This window comes from Labrus bergylta, chromosome 23, assembly GCF_963930695.1.
Source record: "Labrus bergylta chromosome 23, fLabBer1.1, whole genome shotgun sequence".
In the NCBI taxonomy this organism is placed as follows: Eukaryota; Metazoa; Chordata; class Actinopteri; order Labriformes; family Labridae; genus Labrus; species Labrus bergylta.
This window is the reverse complement of record NC_089217.1, coordinates 3,511,365-3,531,339: the sequence shown is the minus strand read 5'-3', so window position 1 is coordinate 3,531,339 and position 19,975 is coordinate 3,511,365. Positions and strand designations below refer to the sequence as shown.

At 43.3% G+C, this 19,975-nt stretch overlaps 1 protein-coding gene across 1 annotated transcript in view; it reads left to right on the top strand.

Annotated features, from left to right (window-relative positions):
• LOC109993587 (uncharacterized) overlaps window positions 1-19,975 on the top strand; it is a 50,425-nt gene that overhangs the window by 29,945 nt on the left and 505 nt on the right. The window contains exons 11-15 of the mRNA XM_065951577.1: window positions 10,635-10,705; window positions 11,466-11,576; window positions 12,364-12,461; window positions 17,205-17,274; window positions 18,224-19,975. The exon at window positions 18,224-19,975 is cut by the window's right edge and continues 505 nt beyond it. Coding sequence (XP_065807649.1) covers window positions 10,635-10,705; window positions 11,466-11,576; window positions 12,364-12,461; window positions 17,205-17,274; window positions 18,224-18,475 — 602 coding nt within the window. The 3' untranslated portion in view covers window positions 18,476-19,975. The remainder of the gene's footprint in view (window positions 1-10,634; window positions 10,706-11,465; window positions 11,577-12,363; window positions 12,462-17,204; window positions 17,275-18,223) is intronic.

Here is a 19,975-nt window from a genome sequence, read left to right as displayed (position 1 = left end):
CAAAGAGCAGTTTTGAATCTCGTTTTGAGAGCTAACTGGGTTACTCACAATGGAGGTTCATAAAGTTAGTGTCTAATTATCTTTTGTAACTTTGTCTTGTTGTATAATGTGTCAGCTAACATCAGTTATTGGACATTAAATGAAACAGAATGTGTTGATTAGTTAGAGGTTGGTAATATACTAGCATCAGAACACCCACACTTTTAAAATCGCTGCTCCACCCCTGAGTACAACATCAGCAAGGATCTAGAGAGGAGGAATCAAAGGCATTAAGTCCAACCGGACACAAAGGTGCTGACAGGCCGTGCAAAATGTTGTTTTTAGTTTGTTTTAAACTTATAACCAAAAAGCTCCAGGTCAGTAAGAGGTCAGACGGCTTGAAGAGCATGTCATGACTTTCTCCTTAAAACTAGAAGAGCAGTGATATGTGTTGTGTACATGATGTATTGTTCAGAGAGAGAGAGAGAGAGAGAGAGACGCTCTGTCCTCTCTGCTCGTGTTTGTGGGCGTGGTTTTGTTTGCAAAGTGTGTCCTGGTACAATCTGTCATTTTTGAATATTCACCCGGCTCCTTTTGTTTTGTCCTCTTTTGCTTCTTTGCTCATACACACAGTGCTTATCATGCGCACCCTGTGTGTCTGTGTGTGTGTGTGTGTGTGTGTGTGTGTGTGTGTGTGTGTGTGTGTGTGTGTGTGTGTGTGTGTGTGTGTGTGTGTGTGTGTGTGTGTGTGTGTGTGTGTGTGTGTGCGTGCATGTTGGCGGGCTCTTGTCCTGACACTTGTAACCGCGGCTCCTCATTAGGCTCTGAAAAGGCCTAACTGGTCATAATTGTCTTTGTTTTTTCTGTCCAATGCTGACCAGTTGCCAAAGGATTTTCCAAAATAAAGCGTCCCCCCCACTCCCTCCCTACACACTCTCACACACACATACACACACCTATAACCTCTTGTACCTTTATCCTTCCATTCAACTCTGTGACCCTCCATGTTGTCATCAGTCAGTCGCTGCTGTCATGCTGCTCGTGTTTTGAAGTAACAGCGGTGCAGCGGAGAATAAGAGCAAAGACAATATGTAAACACAGGTAGACTGTAGAGCAGATGTAATCGCCACAAATGACCTCAAAGCACAGTTTGCAAGACGGTAATGTCTTAACAGAAACAGCAACTACTGTATTGACACTGAAACTGGGATGAAAAACAAGAACTTTATCCGGCTGCATCTAAATGGTATGAAAGGTCATTTTAATCAGGCTTCAATCCAACAGGTAAAATATAGACATGCTGAGTGAGAAAGCAAAGCCTGTATAATAATTGATTGTATTGCTGTGTTAGGCTTCCCACCCTGAAGAGACTGTAAGTGCACGCAGGGAGAGTGTGACACTGATGTCAAGTACCTGTGCAGCTCTCCTTTGTGTCGCCGCAGAGCAGCGGCTATAGCGTCTGCTGACCTGAATGTGGTGTGAGCGTCGCTGTGGCTGTCTGATGAATGTCAGCGTTGATACTGAACACCTGGCGGCCTTGAAGCCAGCCTCGCTGTGACCCCACCCACCCACCCACAAACACACACAACCCACCGCCGCCAGCTTTTTATTACAATCGTCTCACCTACGGGCGGAGATCGGAGTCCTAATTGTTGTTTTCAAAACACTGAATGAGGCTTTTTTTTTTTTTGTAAGACAGAAAATATAGCGAACAAGAAAGGCCTGTCACTTGAAAGAGAGATGTGAGGTGTGTGTAAAAGTCTGTGTGTGTGTGTGTGCAGGAGGATGTTTGGGTACAGTGCCTTTATGTAAGCCCTGTTTGCTCAGCCTTTGGTCTGGAATACCTCAATGTATTTACCATCAGTCCAGAATGAGAGCGCAAACAAACAGCTCGCCCTATTGATGAGCAGCAGCGTGGAATATGCCCGCCGTGTTCACGAGAGAAAAGGAAGGGGTAGAGGGAGCGAGAGTGAAGTCAATCCGTCAAAGAGTCTATTATACGGTGTCCAAACAGAGAGCGCCCTCCACAATGGCCTTATTAATGGCACAATGTCGAGGAGCGGCAGGGCAATAACAGCTGATGATTTTGCTTTGTGGGGTTATCTCAGGAGATCTGTTTTTGCCATGCAGCAGATGATTTGGACTCCGAGGACATGTCAGTGTGGCTCTGCGGCAGGAGCTGATTGGGGCATAGGCGTGTGTGTGTGTGTGTGTGTTTGTGAGTGTGAGCAGAAAGCGTAAGTTGTGGTTTTGTGGTGAGGCTGGTGGCGTGCAGCCAGAGACATGAGTGTGGCCGCTACGTGTGTCTTTGTTTGTTTTCCTCGCAGAGCCCTAACCCCCTCCCCTCAACGCACACATAAACACGCTCAGTCTTTTTTTTTTTTTTTTTTCAGGAGAAAGTGAGTGGGAGGAGTCGTGTGTTCATGGAGCAACAACAGCCTCAAAGGGAATGCTGCCAAATACTGCCACCAGCTTTCACATTGTAGGACCCACTTGAGTTAAAAAAAACAAAACAGCTTGAGATGCCAAATTCTGCTCTTAAAGGTCGATATGTTTACAAACATCAGTGAGGCGCTCTGAATGTTGATGCACCAGTAAAGACTTTATATAAGAAGTGGACATTAAGTCACTGGGTCTGCAACCGTTTGAAGCCAATTTAGAAGTGCACTAAACCTGTACTGTAATCTACCGACCAGCAGAGGGCATTGAAAAAAAAGTCATGTTGTTTAAAAGTCTGAGACAATTACGTTCATTCTCACTTGTTTCATTACTCAGATGTTTTTTAACGAGTGAGTCATCTCAATTGTTAGTTCAAAGTTTCGTCTGTACTGCACAATGTTGCTTTAAAGTCTTTATATGTGATTTTTCACACTTAAATATAATATAAATCAAGTATATCTGAAAATAACTCTGTGAGTCATGACTGTCTACAATGGGTGTAACACCCGAGTCCCACTGTCTGTGATGTTTTCAGAGTTTTCAGAGTCCTATCTTCACTTTGTTTACATCGCCAGGACGGCCGGCTGACTCCTCCCCTCGTGTATAAAAGTTGTTTAATTGAGGGACTAGAGAAAAGAAGAATAACATACTGTACTCACTGCTTAACTGTGTTTCTAGATCACGCTCACTTCAGGTCAATTTACATGCAGTGTGAAGATACCAGCATAATAAAGATCGCTAGCATTAGCATGCTAACACAACAATGCAGCGTGAGTTGTTTTGGTTTCATGCTGGTGCTCAAGGGCGACATCTGCTGGATATATCCACATATAAAGCCTTTTAAAAAAGATAAAATTGTGATCAAATTTAGAGTAAAACGAACTGTACATCAGGGAACGCTGCCTTGAGATAAACAAGATGCTTTCGTTATGTCACTTTCAGCTTTCTGTAGTTCCACTCACATCAATCATCCCACTTCCTGTGCGTGTGTGCGTTTTTATGAATAACTGATGCATCTGCGGCTAACCATGCTAATGGATGTGTTGATACGTTAGCCTTTGCACCACTCTTGCTTCACTCAGTCGTCCAGGAATTGTCCGGAAGAGTGGGTAGAGCGAGAACGTGCTCCCGTGGAATTGTATAAAAAAAAACAAGAAGGCGGCTGCCAAATATGGTAAACTTGAGATGGTAAAACGGTAGCTTAAAAAAACAATGGATTGGGTCTTGTGTAACAATGTCCTGGACATGCAAGAAGGGGTGAATAACTTTACTATCGCTAACGGAAGCTCACCACACATTAGTTAACTAGTCTCCTCTTTCCTAGAACGATGTGAGAGCTCGCTCCCTACCAGCCGCTAGTCTCCTCTTTCCTAGAACGATGTGAGAGCTCGCTTCCTACCAGCCGCTAGTCTCCTCTTTCCTAGAACAATGTGAGAGCTCGCTTCCTACCAGCCGCTAGTCTCCTCTTTCCTAGTACCTGGAACTATGTCAAATTACTCCACTAACACCCTTTGGAGGAGAAAGTACTTGTTATAATCACATAGCCCTTGGATTATCTGCCTAACATTCATTTGTAGAATAATTAGATTTAAGAATAACCCCTGGTACAGGACTCTAGATTACCCCCCGGAGAGGGAATAACTGTAATCTCTCTCCCCGCTAGGATGTTAGGTGTGTATGAGGTGTGTATGAGGTGTGTATGAGGTGTGTATGAGGTGTGTATGAGGTGTGTATGAGGTGTGTATGAGGTGTGTAGTAAAAGTCAGTAGAAGTGTGCCGTGGTGTGACTGCTCAAGCTTACCTTCCGAGGTTCGCAGGGTCGGCACACGACGACACACTTATCCTGACCTCACAGGCGCATAGGCACGTCGGCTGTATGCATGATTGACAGGATATGTAAAAGCAAAAAAAAAAAGTCGTATTGACTATATGACATGTGAATGAAATTATAAATGATTAAGTGATAATAAAAGAAAAAGTAAATATGTTATAAAAACAAATTCAACAATTGCATAACTCTTTCCGATCTCTCAACACTTGATGACTTCTTCAACCTCTTATTGTGCACCAGTCTTTTTTAATAGAAAATGTTGTGAGTAGTGTCCATTCATATTTCATTAACTCATCAAATACTCAGACTAAAAAGTTAAGTTATTATAAGTTATTCAAATTCATATTAAAGCTTTTTTTCCTTGAGTTTTAAAAAATACATTTCTCACTGTAAGCACAGGAAGTTAATCTTAATCCTTTAATCCTTAAGCCTTGTTAAAGCTGTATGACATTTCTGTATTTACTTACAAAGGCAAGAAGATCAGAAGATCAGTGTATGGAAAATGAACTTTATTGATAAATGAATCATCACAGTGTTGACTTCCTTGTGCACCTGCAGTAAGTTGTTTGACACCAGTGTGAAAAGTCCCTTCTTCTGCACCTCTGGTCCGTTACAATGAAGTGTTATTTATTCCTTTACACACTTTTATCAGATAAGACTTCGATGGTTACCTTTGATTGGACGCGTGCTCCAAACGCCCGACAATACCTCATCCTGCACTATTGTGAAACGACACGCTTGGCCTGGTTCACAGGTCACACTCTCACCTCCTTATCTCTCAGCTTCACACTTCATATTTTTAAGGCTTTGTCATGTCATACTCCGGCGGTAGAGTTACAGGATCATCACATGTAACAACTTAAACCCAAAACATCCCATAAACCCATTTCTCATGGGGCGTGCTGCGGTTGCAGATCGGGGGTTTAGTCTCTGTTTACGTCGCTGTGTGTGAACGCTGTCTGCTCTAAATTTGCGCTCTTAATCACATATTTTTAGGTCTGTATATGTGGGGCATGTTGCACTCTGACATTTTGTTGCTATTAAAAAAAGGGGGTCACCTCCTTCTCCAGCGCTGAATGTGACCTTTGTTAAAGGAATTATGGGACACTTTATACAGTGTGATGATGAGCAGGAACAAAAGTCTGGGATTAAGCGGGAAAGAGAGCAACAAACAAGTGAACTCGTTAGAAACACAATAGAGCCCTGTGTGTGTGTGTGTGTGTGTGTGTGTGTGTGTGTGTGTGTGTGTGTGTGTGTGTGTGTGTGTGTGTGTGTGTGTGTGTGTGTGTGTGTGTGTGTGTGTGTGTGTGTGTGTGTGTGTGTGTGTGTGTGTGTGTGTGTGTGTGTATTATAAATTGTATCCTTACTCTGACACTGTTGGAGTATTTAGTGATGGAGGTGCTTTTTCATGACATTTTAAATGACATCACCAAACTGGTCAGCATGGTCTGCATCATTCAGTGGAACCCTGGAACGACATTCTGATGCCAGCTTGAGGAGTGACATTTATTTCTTTTAAATAAGCCATAGTTCTCAAATGTGATAATAAACACATACAGCTCTATCCTGCATGCAAAAAAATCTAAATCAGCCAAAAAAAAAGGCGAGTAATTTGAATTTTTCCTCAGTTATGTGTAAAAATTGATTTACAGTGTTTTTACAACGACTGTTTGTATTTTATTTTTCGGGAACAAAATGGAGATATCTGCAGGAACAGCTCTGTGGAAAGATGCGTTTTAAACTACCGTGTTGTACCTTCGACTAAAGCGCTTTTCCTTTTTTAATTTACTGATGTCACACAACAATAACCAATTACATTAAACGATTACATAACACTTTGTTAGATAAGCAATCCGTTTTTTCCGATATTTTACAACATTTTCTTTATGCTTTTACGTTTGAATTCATCAAACTTACATGATGCACACACACCACACATTCCAATCTGCACATTGCACTTTGACACTCTGGACACTTTACACTGTTTACATTATTCTATATTTTGTATATTCAAATATTTATTTTTTTAATTTTACATTATATTTCTATTTTACTTTATATATGTGTATTAGTAATTTGAGTGTTATTGCACGGCCTTTGCAGAACAGTCTTTACATTTCACTGCACATCTGTATGAGCATGTGACAAATAAAAATGTAATTTTTAACCAGAAGCCCAGGTGGATCTATCCACAGATCAGTGACCTGCACTGCTCACACAAAGTGGCTTTAAACTAAGACATTAAAATACATAATGTGTTAAAATAGAAGGTCAACAACCACTTTAATACAAACACCCCCCTACTTACCCCCAAGTCTTCTCTTTGTTTGAGCATGGCTTAAACCTGGTGGCTTATTTCAGAAAACCTCTGAATGCCTTGAAGTCATAGATAGATTTAAAAACTATCTTATTGATGATAACAAAACTTCAAATCTGACCCGACGTTTGATTCCGTTTTGGGACACTCACATTTGAGGCATTATCAAAACAAGCGTGGCGGTCAAAAAAAAAAAGGGAATATAAATCATACACAGATGAGCACCGACAGTTGTCAGGTGAGCAGCCAGCAGTGTTTTTCATCTGTCAGCTGCCAGACGGGGGAGAAAACGACGTCCGAGCGTGTGTTAAATGAGTTGTGACCCGCGGGGCTGTTTGCAGCCTGTGCACCGCTGCACGAGCAGTGACTCGGCAAGAGAGGTGGGGGAAAAAAAAGGAACAAAACAAGAAAAACAAACGGCAGTGAAAGAGTGAACCTCCCTGCTCATCATCATCATCACAGCCCCATTCTTCCTCTCTCTATTGCAACTGAATCGCCTCGGTCTCATTACAGATTACGGCCCCAGCAGAGTGACTCTCCCCTTTCTCTCGCCCTTTTCTCCACACAGTCCCTCTCTTGATTAACATTTTCTGCTAGGCTTCACACCAAAGGCACAACCTGTGCGCTTTAAAGGCAGGCTGGAAAAAAAAGCCATCAAGCGCTGGAGTGGAATCAGATAAGGCTATCAGGCAGGAGGCTTTGCTGCCTCTGCTTTGTCCCACTCCTTCACCCGCCCTCGCTTCCTCCCTCAATCTCTCACTCCACTGCACCTTTTGTCCGGATGATTCCCTGACGGAGTGCTCCCTCAGCCAGGGACCCCCCCGACCTGCTGCAGCACCACTGCACTACACGCCCATGTTTGTGTGTGTGTGTGTGTGTGTGTGTGTATAGAAGCAGTGCAGACAACAACAGGCAAAGTTGTGATCAGGCCTGATGTTGAAGTTGAACTTTCTTAGACGCTCCTGCATTATTCACTTCTCCATCTTTTTGACAGTTTTTGCCAGGTCCGTTTTAGATCCCGCTGAACCATGATTTTAAAGAGGTGTTCACACGATCCAACCTTCTCATGAAGTAGGTGCGTATAGGACATCAAACTTGTCACAATGAAAAGAAAAAAATCCTGCACACTACCAATTTGATTAGAAGAAATCGGAGCGTTTCAGTCGCTTTGAACCTTTGTCAAGTGTGTTCTCAAACATGTTTCCCCCCCACATGATCTGAAGAAGACAAAGCTCCGCCCACTGTGTGTGTGCTCAGGTGTATCATCTGCAGCAACATGTGCCGAGTCACTCACCACAATATCCACACATGTGATGCAAAAACACAAATCAAAATGCACATTTGACCGGCATTAGAGACACAGTGTGTGTGTTTATCGATTTTAATGTTAATCTGCAAAGTGAGCACAGCTGTAAAAGAAGCGAAATAATAAAATGTATTAAAGCTTTAGAGACATCTCGAATGTCATTAGAGGTGACTGTTCATGTCATTTGTTCCCCTCGTTCAGGGGTAAAAGCTTGATAATATGTCGAGAACAAAATCTGCCAACTGGCTAATTCATTAGAACATCATGTAAAGAACTTTTAGATATAAACTTTATCTGTAAGTCCACACACCAGAAGCTGCTTTAATTAATATTTAACTGAAAGTTTCGTTCCCCTAGGGGTTAGTGTGCAGATTTAATCTTCCTTCTGTCTTTGGATATATTTTTTGTCCCGAGCCCGGTACTCAATGATTCGGATGTGCGTGCTGTTGGATATTTTTGTATCATAACTCCCATGGTCCCATATGCTTCTTCAAAACGTCTGTCAACATCTGTTTTGGCTTTGACTAAAATTTTCACTTCTGAGGACAAATATTTAATGAGTATTATATGTTATGCTCGTCCTGCGGAAGTTGGATTCCACAAATAAATATTTGTCAGCTCAGCAAGCAGACGCCTGATTGGTTCATGCAGGTCGGTGAAGAAGAAAACAAACTTTCATGGATTCTCCTTCACAGCATTATATGTTCACATCCGTGTTGGTGGACTTACAGAAGTCGCCTCAGCACGTCAGCTCTCCTGCAGATGGTCGGCGTACCTCAGCCTCAGCGGCCCCCTTTTCTAAAGAAGAGAAGGATGGATCCATTCTCTCTCTCTCTCTCTCTCTCTCTCTCTCTCTCTCTATCACACAAGCTGCTATTTCTCTTTAGCTGATTGACCGGTGCACTGATGCAGCCACTGTGTGTGAATGTGTTTGCATCTTTTTGAAGAGAGCAGATTTTAAATCCTCCGCCTGATCCCATGTGGCGACTCCAGCAGATCCCGGTCCTGCAGATCTCCTCTCTCATCACAAGATATTTGCAAACAGATGCGTGAAGCCAGCCCACAGGTTTTTTTTTTTTTTTTGATCAATCAAGCTTTAACAAGTCAAGTTGACTGGATGCGAATGTCGCATTTTGCATGTGAAAGGACGAGGCCAGGGAAGGCCTGGTTTTGATTAGGCCTAAGCTGATAAATGGCGGATTCAAACAGCCCCCCTGCTACTGTGGAGAAACCCCAGAGGTCCAGGGGTTTAAGTCCAGACTGATATCAACTCTGTTGCTCCTCTTTCTTCTACAAACCAATGAATAGATCCATTATTCAGTAGACTCATTCTCATCTCCTAAATTGAAGTGGCAGCAGCTTAAAAGCCCCATTTTCTGCCCCGTTTTTTTTTTTTTTTTCTAAGTCACTCACCCTCCCAAATTTGCCTGCTGAAATATTCATGGGTGTGGTTAGCCTCAGTTTGTCCTCCTGGTGTAATCATAGTTTTTATATTGGGGACTTGGACATTAATCATTACATTTAAGTCTGAATTAACTCTGTCGCTTAAAAGTCTTTCAAGTTGTTTCAGGGTTCAAACATAAAACGGCCAAAATAAGTCACAAATTCATAAGAGACACTAAAGATTCTTACCTTAGAGTGCTTTTTTTTTCAGATATATGTACAAGAAAAATCCTGTTTTTGGTGGCTTCTATTCAAACCAGTGCAGAAGTCTAAGTTTTAAATGTGTTGCCAAGGCAGGTTTATTAAAATCTCTTTTTTAAAACAGAAGTTAACATGAAGATATTACATTGCACACACACTTTTGAGGTGAGTTAGTTTAATCGCACACTTAAAAATGAAGCAGTTACTTAAGTCAGACTTCTTTATTGTCTATTTTGCCATACATACTTATACAGCCAGAAAAAAACGTTTCTCTCCGAATCACGTTGCAAGCTGTCAAGGGATTTTTTTTTTTTTTTAATGAAAATGCAGAGGATAAGATACAGATAATACAAAAGTACAAAATAATTAATGTGCAGGAAGATGTGCATTAAAAACCTCTTGAAAGTTTTACGAGCCCTCAAAAAATAAAGCTGAAAATTCTCACTCTTGACGAGCTTGCGCCAAAGCTTATCGGGTCTTTCTGCCATCAAACAGTACGCCCAAAAACAGTCGCCCTCTAGTTTCTGATGTTGGACCTACAATCAGTTTTAGATTCCAGCTCCGATGAGCTTCAGAGTCATAATATGAAATGTAAATGATAAGAAATTCCACCATTAAAATGTTACCCTGGTCGCTTCCTGTCGCTCTAAACTCTCATTTAAAAGTCTAGAGCGAAATCCTTTATTTTATTTCAAGGTCTCGTCCGCTGGGTCTCCATCATCTATTCAGCGGCTAAGTGTCCCCTCGGTCCCCTCGACCCCACCTCCAAACCAATCAAGGCCAACTGGACTCCCTGTGAACTCTTCACCCTGTGTCGCCTACCCTCCGTGACCCCAGAGCGACCACAGGAGAGAAATATTACTCTAATCTGCTCTGCACACACACACACACACACACACACACACACACACACACACACACACACACACACACACACACACACACACACACACACAGAGGCTGAATGTTGTTAGCCTGTCTGGAAATCAAAAATGTACCACAAAGTAAAAAAATAAGCGTCCTCTAAAGTGATATTTTTTGCTCTTGGGTAGTCAGGAGTGAAGCTGAGTGAAGCTCTAAAAGTTTGTCTTCTTTGTCTTCCCTCTCTCTCTCTGCAGTCGACTTCTTGGCAAAGTTCTGCATTTTCAGTCAGGAGAAGCTGGCCGAGTACAAAAGAGCTTTTGAAGCAGTAAGTGGAAAGATTGTTCAATCTTTTATATTTCCTCGAAATCTTTTATACTTTCTCTCGCTGTAAAATGAGACTCTGGTTGTTTGGAACCAGGCGAGTCATTTTCCTTTTTTTTTCTTTTTTTTTTACAGTTTCCCAGAACTCAAAAGGAAATACTGATATAAGTTGAAGTTACATGTTGTTAGTTTTGGTTGTTTCATTTTTAGATATTGTATATTATATTTACATGTAAGAAAGTGTAGAGAGAGTATTTAAGAGGCTGTGTGAAGCTGTGTGAAGCTGTGTGAAGCTGTGATACTGTGTGAAGCTGTGTGAAGCTGTGTGAAGCTGTGTGAAGCTGTGTGAAGCTGTGATACTGTGTGAAGCTGTGTGAAGCTGTGTGAAGCTGTGTGAAGCTGTGTGAAGCTGTGTGAAGCTGTGTGAAGCTGTGTGAAGCTGTGTGAAGCTGTGTGAAGCTGTGTGAAGCTGTGATACTGTGTGAGTATTCCAGTTTCTGATTTTCTGGAGGACTTTCTCCTCTCAGCTTCTGGATTCGATGTTTTCATGTTCATGTCATTGAAGTCTCCAGATGATCTTTAAACCACGATTACAGCAGCGTTGAAAGCCAAACATGAAAATCACATGAAAAAATAAAAAATACTTGTATGGCAGAAATGACATTGAGCACATTAATGCTGTATAGTTTTCTAATATTCCTGGTTTGTATGATTGTAGTTTTTTTTTTTTTTTTGGTGCTGACGGTGTTTCTTCTTCTTCTCAGGAGGACGGCGACGGTGACGGCTACATCTCCTGCCTTCAGGTTCTCCTCGCTCTCAAAAACATCCTGCCTGCAGAGCTGCTGTCTGAAGAAGAGGAGATCTTCGTCTACAGGGTCGGCTTATATCTCTACTCATACTTGTAAAAAAAAAAAAAATGTTTATGCATGCATAATGTGACACTAAAAAACACCAATCAGCCAATCAAATCCTCAAACAGGCGCTTATTTGCTCATAAAGGCGGCAGTAGGTCAGTCTGTGTGGACTTGGGGTTGGGAACTGAAGGCTCACCGATGCGGACCAATGTATAGAAATTGGTTCTGGAAGTTGGAGAGGTGCCAGGTTACTTCCTGAGCACTGCCGAGGCACTGAACCCCCCAAAACTGCTCGGGCGCACTTTCATGTGCAGCCCCCCCCCCCCCCCTCACTGACATCTCTCCATTAGTGCAAGTCCATAGGATGCTGTTTGTGCATGTGTGTGTGTTTCACATGTGCTATGTGTGTGTAGCATGTAGTCTCAATAACAGAGTGTAAAAGTAATGCAGCATGATGAAATCGAGCTGATGTGAAACATTAGTTTGCAGGTATTTTTTCAGGAAAAAATAGTGTTGGACAATTTAACATTTTGCTGTGATTACAGCACTTGAGGAAGTCAACAAACTCTATTAAATATGGGTGTCATAATCCCTGCAAACCACTAAGAAATGTTCACTAAAAAGCACAAATGTCTGCCTCATGAGGACCCTTCATGTAGGATCAAGTGATTCCCTTAAACCATGTGATTCCTCCTCACAGGATCGTGAACGTCTGCACTCAATTCCCTTTCAGTCCATCCGACAGCAGTCAAGATATTCCAGCCTAGAGTTGTAAAACACTGATGGCCTTGTGTGTTTCTTCTTGTAGATCCTGGAGATGGTGGACTTCAGAGTGACAGATGGACTCGTGGACCTGAGGCTCTTCGCTGTGATCACCAGCCTGGCTCAGAAAATCGCCTCCATGGAGTAAGTGACGATGTCAGCCGCCGACACACTCCTCCTTCAGAGAGACACAGGAAGACGAGTCTCTCTGACCCGCCATAAAAAAAAAAAAAAAAGAATAAGTTCACAAGTTTGGTTTCGCTGATTATGTCGTCGTGTGTGGGGCTCTCTCTCTGATCCTCTTCATCTTCTGTCTTCAGACGTTTTATGTGACTGTTAGAAGTCAAAGTTATGAGTCTGGATTTGAAAAAAACACTTCAAATGTCTGTTTGGAAAAGGATGTAGTCATTTATCGATCAGAAGAGGAACACTGTCTTTAGTTACAGCTTTTAAATGTGAGGATTTTCTGATTAATATCACTTTGAATTGAAGAATTTTCACATATTCTTGAACACAAATTGATGTAACTTTAGTTAAACTCCACAAAAGAACTGCTTGGAACTGTTGTTTAACTATTTATCCACATACACACTTTGTTTTTTACTCAATTTTCACGTAATAACCTTTACATTTTAGTTGTTTTATTTCTGAGATCTCAGGAGAACAACGCTAATTTTCCCTTCTTCACAAGCTAGCGTCTCAAGATCCTGAGAAAACAACTGTCAACTTATCACGGGAGCATCGTCTTCCCGAGACAACAAGATGTATAAATTAAACAATCGAGAGTGAAAATCCAGTAAAATGTATGAATACATGTCCTCTTGGGGCTTCCATACAAAAACCTGATTAGGACACTTTAAAAAAAAAACATCTATTGAATTATCTGTCAATAATGAAGTCCTCAAACCAGATTTTACTGAAACACAAACCTGCCTCTCAAAACGGCCAATAACATGATTATTATTATTAATAATAATAATAATAATAATAATTCATTTTATTTATAAGCGTTTTTTCAAAAACTCAAAGACACTGTGCAATTGTTAAAAAACAGAAAGAACAGCACAGTAAGGACAGACTAACAGACATTGCAACATTACACACAAATCATAAAGATAACAACAATAAAGTTAAAACAACAGAAAACAGGAAATACTTCTCAATCATACATTAAAAGCTTGTTTGAAGAGATGAGTTTTGAAAGTAAATGCTCAAACAAGAAACTTTATGAAATCTTCAAACATGAAAGATTTCATAAAGTGATTTAAAAGAAACTCAAATTCAACCAAAATCTACTCGACAAGAAGCGATCGAGGGAAGATATCGACTTCAGCCCTGTGATCCTGTATTTGACATTTATCGAGGTGTATGATATTTAATTCATCGTAGTAAAAAAGTAAAACAATGTGGCCTTAACCAATAAAAAGGTTAATAAGAGCATTTCCTGCCCATTCTAAGTAGTCACATCTCTACACTGAACCCCCGCACAGACGGACTCTGAACACTCTGATTTGAACTCGGCCTCTTACATTATGCCCCCATATGCCTCAGATTCCCACACACATCGCCCCTCTCCCGCCCCGGGGTGTGTGAAGCTTCCTACAGACAGGAGCGCGCGGAGCCAAGCCTTCTCTGGAGGTCCCTGAGGGTCAAGGCCTGCTCCCGGAGCACTCACCCCACAGTGAGAGCTCCCTCTCAGTGAGGCCGGGGCCAGGGTCACGGGTCTTCTGATTTACAGCCGTGCCCCTTTGTGTGGCGTTATTAGAGGAGGCCTGAACATGGTCACCCCCCCAACCCCCCCCCAAAAAAAACAGGGTGTCTGCTCTGTATGGAGGCAATTATAGTAATGATAATGAATGACTACATTAAACCTCTTTGCACAAAAACTCCTCTTTTGCAATTTAAATAAGACGACGCAGGAAGATGGGCGTTCATAATGCCAGAGGCCAAACAAGAAGAAAACAAAAGCATCCTTCTGTCATCTCATCCCAACTGAACTCAACTGATCCTCTTACCTGTTTCACTTAATCCTGTTGTCTCTAATCCTGGTTTAGAAATGAGCTGCAACAGTAGTTACACAATCAGCCTTTCTGATCATGTAAGGCTTTGAAATCTGAGTAGCTGCTGCCCATGTTTTTATATCTACTTTCTTATTCTTCTCCCGGTTTTACCTCGCACTAATTGCAGCCCCCCCCCTCCCCCCATCACTCTCCTCCTTTCTTTGCCAGATTTCACTGTCCGTCCCTCTAATCTCCGCTCGGCTCTCTTGTCGCGTACCTCTCACTCCTCTGCTTCGTGCTGTTTTGGCCCTTGACTCAGCCCATCTGTCCCTGTGTGCTGCAGCATTGTGCTCCCCAACAAGTCCACCTCACACAGCGCCGGCATTCCCTCAGGGGAAGTCACATGATCCGCACATGAACAAGCACATTGCCATACAGGATCCCCCCCACCCCCCCACCCCCAAACAGCATCGAGGTCATTGTTATTGTCACTACGGCCCCCTTTGTGAGCATGCATGCCTGTGCACTGAGAGTTACCGTAAGTCTCCTCGTTCCTGGAATTTCACTGAACTGACTTAATGAGTCAGGGAGCGAAGAACAAGAAGAACAAGAAGAAGAACAAGAAGAAGAACAAGAAGAAGAAGTGCTTATGCTGCAGGAAACATGACACAGCAGAAAACAGAAAGCAGCTCTGTAGAAGGCAAAAAAAAGAAAAGATGACTGTGTCTTTTTTCGTACATTAATCTCATGGTATCCTGATGTTAAAGGACGTTTTTTCTTCATGCAAAATTCTTTATTTTAAGAGAAAATAATTAATACAGACAGAAAAAAACTAAGAAAGTTTTGTGACACTTTTGGTTAGACGGAGAAAAAATGGGGGCTGGGAGCTGAGCTGCTGCTGAAATCAGTTCAGCTTCTTCATGTTAGGATTCCTTCACAGTTTATCGATCGCATTATTTATAAGTGGCCACAAAGAAGAGACTTTTACTCCTGGGAGGGTTGTTTATAGGGAGAAGTGATTCTGGGTTTTTGAATGTTTCTGGGGGAAAAAAAATAAAAATGTTGACTGCATCCCAATTGCACTTTCACTCCATAAGCAAGGCAGAAAAACATATTTCTCTCTCTGCCCTGCGATCTAACCATGTCAAGTAGAAATGACCGAAGTTTAGCATCATTAAGGACTTTATTTTAATCATCTCTCTGCTTTAGATTGTTTGATCAGCCATCACATCATAAACTCTCCCTCCTCCTCCTCCTGTCTCCCTTCACTATGTCAGCACAGCGTCACCGCAGCCCGCTCAAAAAACATCCAAAAAAAACAACTCTCAATTCTGTCAAATCAAACTAGGTCAGAATATATTTGCATCCCTTTACCCCCCCCCCCCCCCCCCCGCCTCACCGTACACCCACTCCCCAACGAGGAGACCGCCAAAATGTTGTTGCCTTACGTAAGCGAGAAGTCTGCTGTGTCACAGCGGGGTGCCAGGGGGAGACCAACAAAGAGAAATGGGTTGGGCTGCTATTATCCTCCCCGCGGTTCATCAGCGCTCCCCCAGCCTGCTCGTTTACGCTCGCCATTATCACGCCAGTGTCCTTAGCACACCAGCGTTTGGACTCTTTTACTGCAAACCAAGTGCAATTAATGATCATTAGCTGCCCTGTCTCGCTTCATCCCCGTCAAGCCCCCCCCGCCTGCACCCTGGTTGGAGGACGAGGGCCAATCGCGGTGCTGCGAGCACTCAGGCGTTCACTGCACTCGTTGGCCCAGCGCTTGGTCCATTCTTCACTCCAACATTGGGCATTGAACGCACAGCGAGGAGGGGGCTCATTAACACCGGGCGCTCGTTAAGAGAAGGGACGGCCGTCGCTGTGCCACACGCTGGACTGGAAGGAACACAAGCGGTCGTGTCTCCCTCTTTAATTGTCCGTTCGGACCTAGATTCTGCTGCTCTGCCGGCACTCACATTGCACCAGAGTGTGCTGAATCCCCTCCCCAAAAACCTCCACACAAAAAAACCCCAACTCACCCTGCTCCAGCCAAACCCCCACCCCACCCCAACACCCAGTGTCCCAAAATCAGAGCAGTTTTATCCGTTACTGTGGCGGGATGTCCACGTGTGCCCACGTATTGTTTGGCAGCCAGGCTACTGTGAGCAACCACAAAGGGCTCAGAACACTTTACCATCACATCTCTCCAAACACACAACACCCGCCAAAACTCACCCGCCAAACCGGCTGTCCTAAATTTGTCTACAGAGGCACAAGAGAGAGATTGTGTGATCCACAACAGCTCTGTTCAGAGAGATAAAAAAAGAGCTCTAAAATGTGAAGAATTACCCCGATCGTCTTATCGGGTTTGGAGACTCAGAAGAGAAAACCTGCAAACTCAGGGTGTTGGCGTTCAGCAGATAGACCGATGTAACACTAGACGCTTTGAGTTGCATTCTGGGATGTGTAGGATCCAACTTAAACTCTAGTGGCTAACCCTGCATTCCTTAAAATCCTCTGATGGTCCGATTTTAGGAGATAGTAGTGAGGAAACATCATGGATGCTACAAAAACGACGAGTTGAGTTTTATATGCACTGGTTACGACCTCATGAGAGATTAAAATCGATATGCAAAAACAGAAAAAACTAACACTTAAATGGGATGATGGGATGAGGAAACCAAACGTTACCATGACTTCAGGAAGCCTTCACAAAACCTTTTCCATGTTTAGGACTCATCTTTACGATTATTCTGCGACCATGTGAAAGCAGGATACTATTTTTCCACCTCTGCTTCCAGCTCCCCCAAACCTTGTGAAACAAAAAAATCAAAGATAAACTTTTGTAAACTTTGTTCAACCGCCACTGGTGCATTCATTTTCCTGTTTTCTCTCGCAGCGAGTTTATGCGATCACTCATCAGCGACATGGACTTCCGCTCGCTCGAAGTGCGTCTCTTCAAAGCAAAGGTAATTCCGAATGTTAGCTTGCTTCAAAACTTACTCTTTGTCTTAAATGTGCAGAAGAAGAACACTGTTCCACATGTTTCTACTCTTTAGATTTGTTTTCATAAGGTGCACTTGAATCCCCTCCATGCAACATGAGAGAGTCGCATTCATGCCTCTCCGCTCCGCAGGTTGAATGCTAAGGAAGCGAACACTGGTAAACACTTTGAGGAGCAATTCCAAAGCATGCTTTGAAATGCTAGCTCCTTTTTTTTTTTTTTAAGGGAAATACTTGGTCCTCATGCATAGAAATGAGGGGCGAAAGAGAGCGGGGTGCTTTTCCCCCTTTTCATAGATTGGCGAGAGCCTAATCTCATTAAAGTGCCCAGCAGTGAACATGCCGTCCACTCCGCCCAGTCCAGTAATCAGCCCGAGACAACACGGCTCATCTTAGATGGACCAGGGACCGGGGCCGACCAGCTGGCTGCTCACACAGGGCCCGGCCCTCATTCATACGAGGAAGTAGAGGCAGGAGGAAGATGAAAGCCTGTGGCCGAGGGTGTGGAAACTGAAGCCTCTGGCCAGGTAGGGGAGGCTGTGTAATTACAGACCTGTTAGGGATAGGGTTGTTAACTGGAGAGGCTGGGGGGAGGCGGGGGGGCGGGGGAGGGGGGGGGGGGAACGGGCTAATTGCCAGAAGGATTACCCTCCTCTCTCTCCTGCCCTCTACTCCCTCCCTCCCTCTCCCCCCCAACAATTATTACCTTGACTGCGTTAACTGTGCAAACAGGTGCACGCAAACAAGCCTGCAAACAGGTTGAGGTAATCCGAGGCTACCCACAGGAGCACACACAATAACACACACACACACACACACACACACACACACACACACACACACACACGCTAAAGCCTGTTTCCCTTCTTTTTCCATCCTTATTTGTGCCTAAAATTGTTATTCTGCCTCCTGTAGCAACTGTTCCTGTTCCTCCTGGACGAGCAGCGAGGAGACAGCGCGGCCCAGCAGGGCTTCATCAGCGCCGAGCAGCTTCTGCTGGAGCTGAAGGCCGGAGGGATCCAACTGGAGCACGAGGCCGCCGTCAGGCTGGAGCTGCAGCACATCCCCCCGCTGGACCTGCTCGACTTCCTGGCCTACCTGCCCCTCTTCATGCTCATTCACAAGTCGGTCATCTCCAACCCTCTCGATAGCTCCGGCAACCTCTGAACTCAAGTCACTGTGATGTCTTGCAACCGACAGCTCAGGTATCTGCATTACTGCCAATCAGATCACCAGAACGCTTTGAAAAAATAAACATACGGTGATTTCTCTTCACATCTGTTCCTTACAAAACAGTTTAGTCGACTGCGGAGATATCAGGTGCCTCTGAAAAGTTAATACAGGTGATAACAAGACAAAAAGACCTTCAACCTGCTTGGTGCTTACACTGTTGAAAAGAGAAGTTTAAGATAATATGCGACATTCTGAACATTAATATAGCACAAATTAAATATACCTGATTGTGTAGTAAAGACTTGATACAAAGAGAGAGAATTAAAACTCCCCCCCCCTCTGGATTTGTTGTTCTGAGCTCTGTGTTCACACTCTTCCTTCAGCTCGTCTGTGTTTCACTCAGAGGCTCATACATGTTTCATACGTGTGTGTGTGTGTGTGTGTGTGAACCCCTCCCTGTCCGACCATTAGCCCTGCCTCCACATGTGGGGAAGGAAGACGGCCCAGCCCACTCAGGGAAGCTGTGGCTAGTGGCAGAATTATATGGCCTAAAAAGTCAAACGTATCACAACAGAATCAACTTTGAGATGCATTTTATTTCTTAAAAATTGAAACTTGTTTTCAAATGTTTTTTTTTTAGCTCTCATCAGCAGCAGTTTCTGTCCCTGCTGGTGACACAGGGCGGGATGGGCCATGGGAGTGTGCATAAATCATGTGAAAGTCTAGATAATCCACGATTTACATTCTTCTACACAACATATTGAACACAATAAGTCTTCATTTGTTATTATCCGTTGTGCAGCCTTTGTCAGCGCCACGCCCCCATATCATGTAAACTGGTTTGTGGGTTTCTTTGATCTGGTCTCTGTTGAACGCGTCACATAATCTCCCTTTTGTCCCACAATGATTTATGGCCTAAACATACCGAGGGCTTTCACTTTCCTCTTCCTTTAGATGATAAAATGTTTGAGATGATGAGAAATATGTATTAAGAGTTGTGTCGTTAACGTTTGCAGAGAGCTGTGAAGTGCTGTCTGTGGTCCTGAAATGTTCTCCAGCAGAGGCAGTGAGGGCTTTGTCTCTGTCAAAACACACCACAGCACTTTAACACGTGTTGCATCAAGCCTCTAACTCCTGCATGTTATTGAGAACAAGCTGCTGTGGACACAGAGTTCATCATGTAAATGTTCATGACGCAACAGCTTCACATTGTTCTGCAGTAAAAAAAAAACAATATCTGAGCAAAGATGCACGCTCAGACTTTTTTTTGTCCTCTTCTATCCAACTTAATCAACACTGATGAATGATATTCAATGAGATATTCATCTAATATAGTTTGAGCCATTGTTTAGCCCGCGCTTTGCCAATTAGATATGGCCGTGCTCTCCTGCGGCTCGTACACGCTTGACAGACCGCCGAGGAGGGAAACATAATGGAGTCAGACAGGCTGCAAAACCACGACTGTTAGAGCGGGGGGGGCGTCGTCCTGTAAGC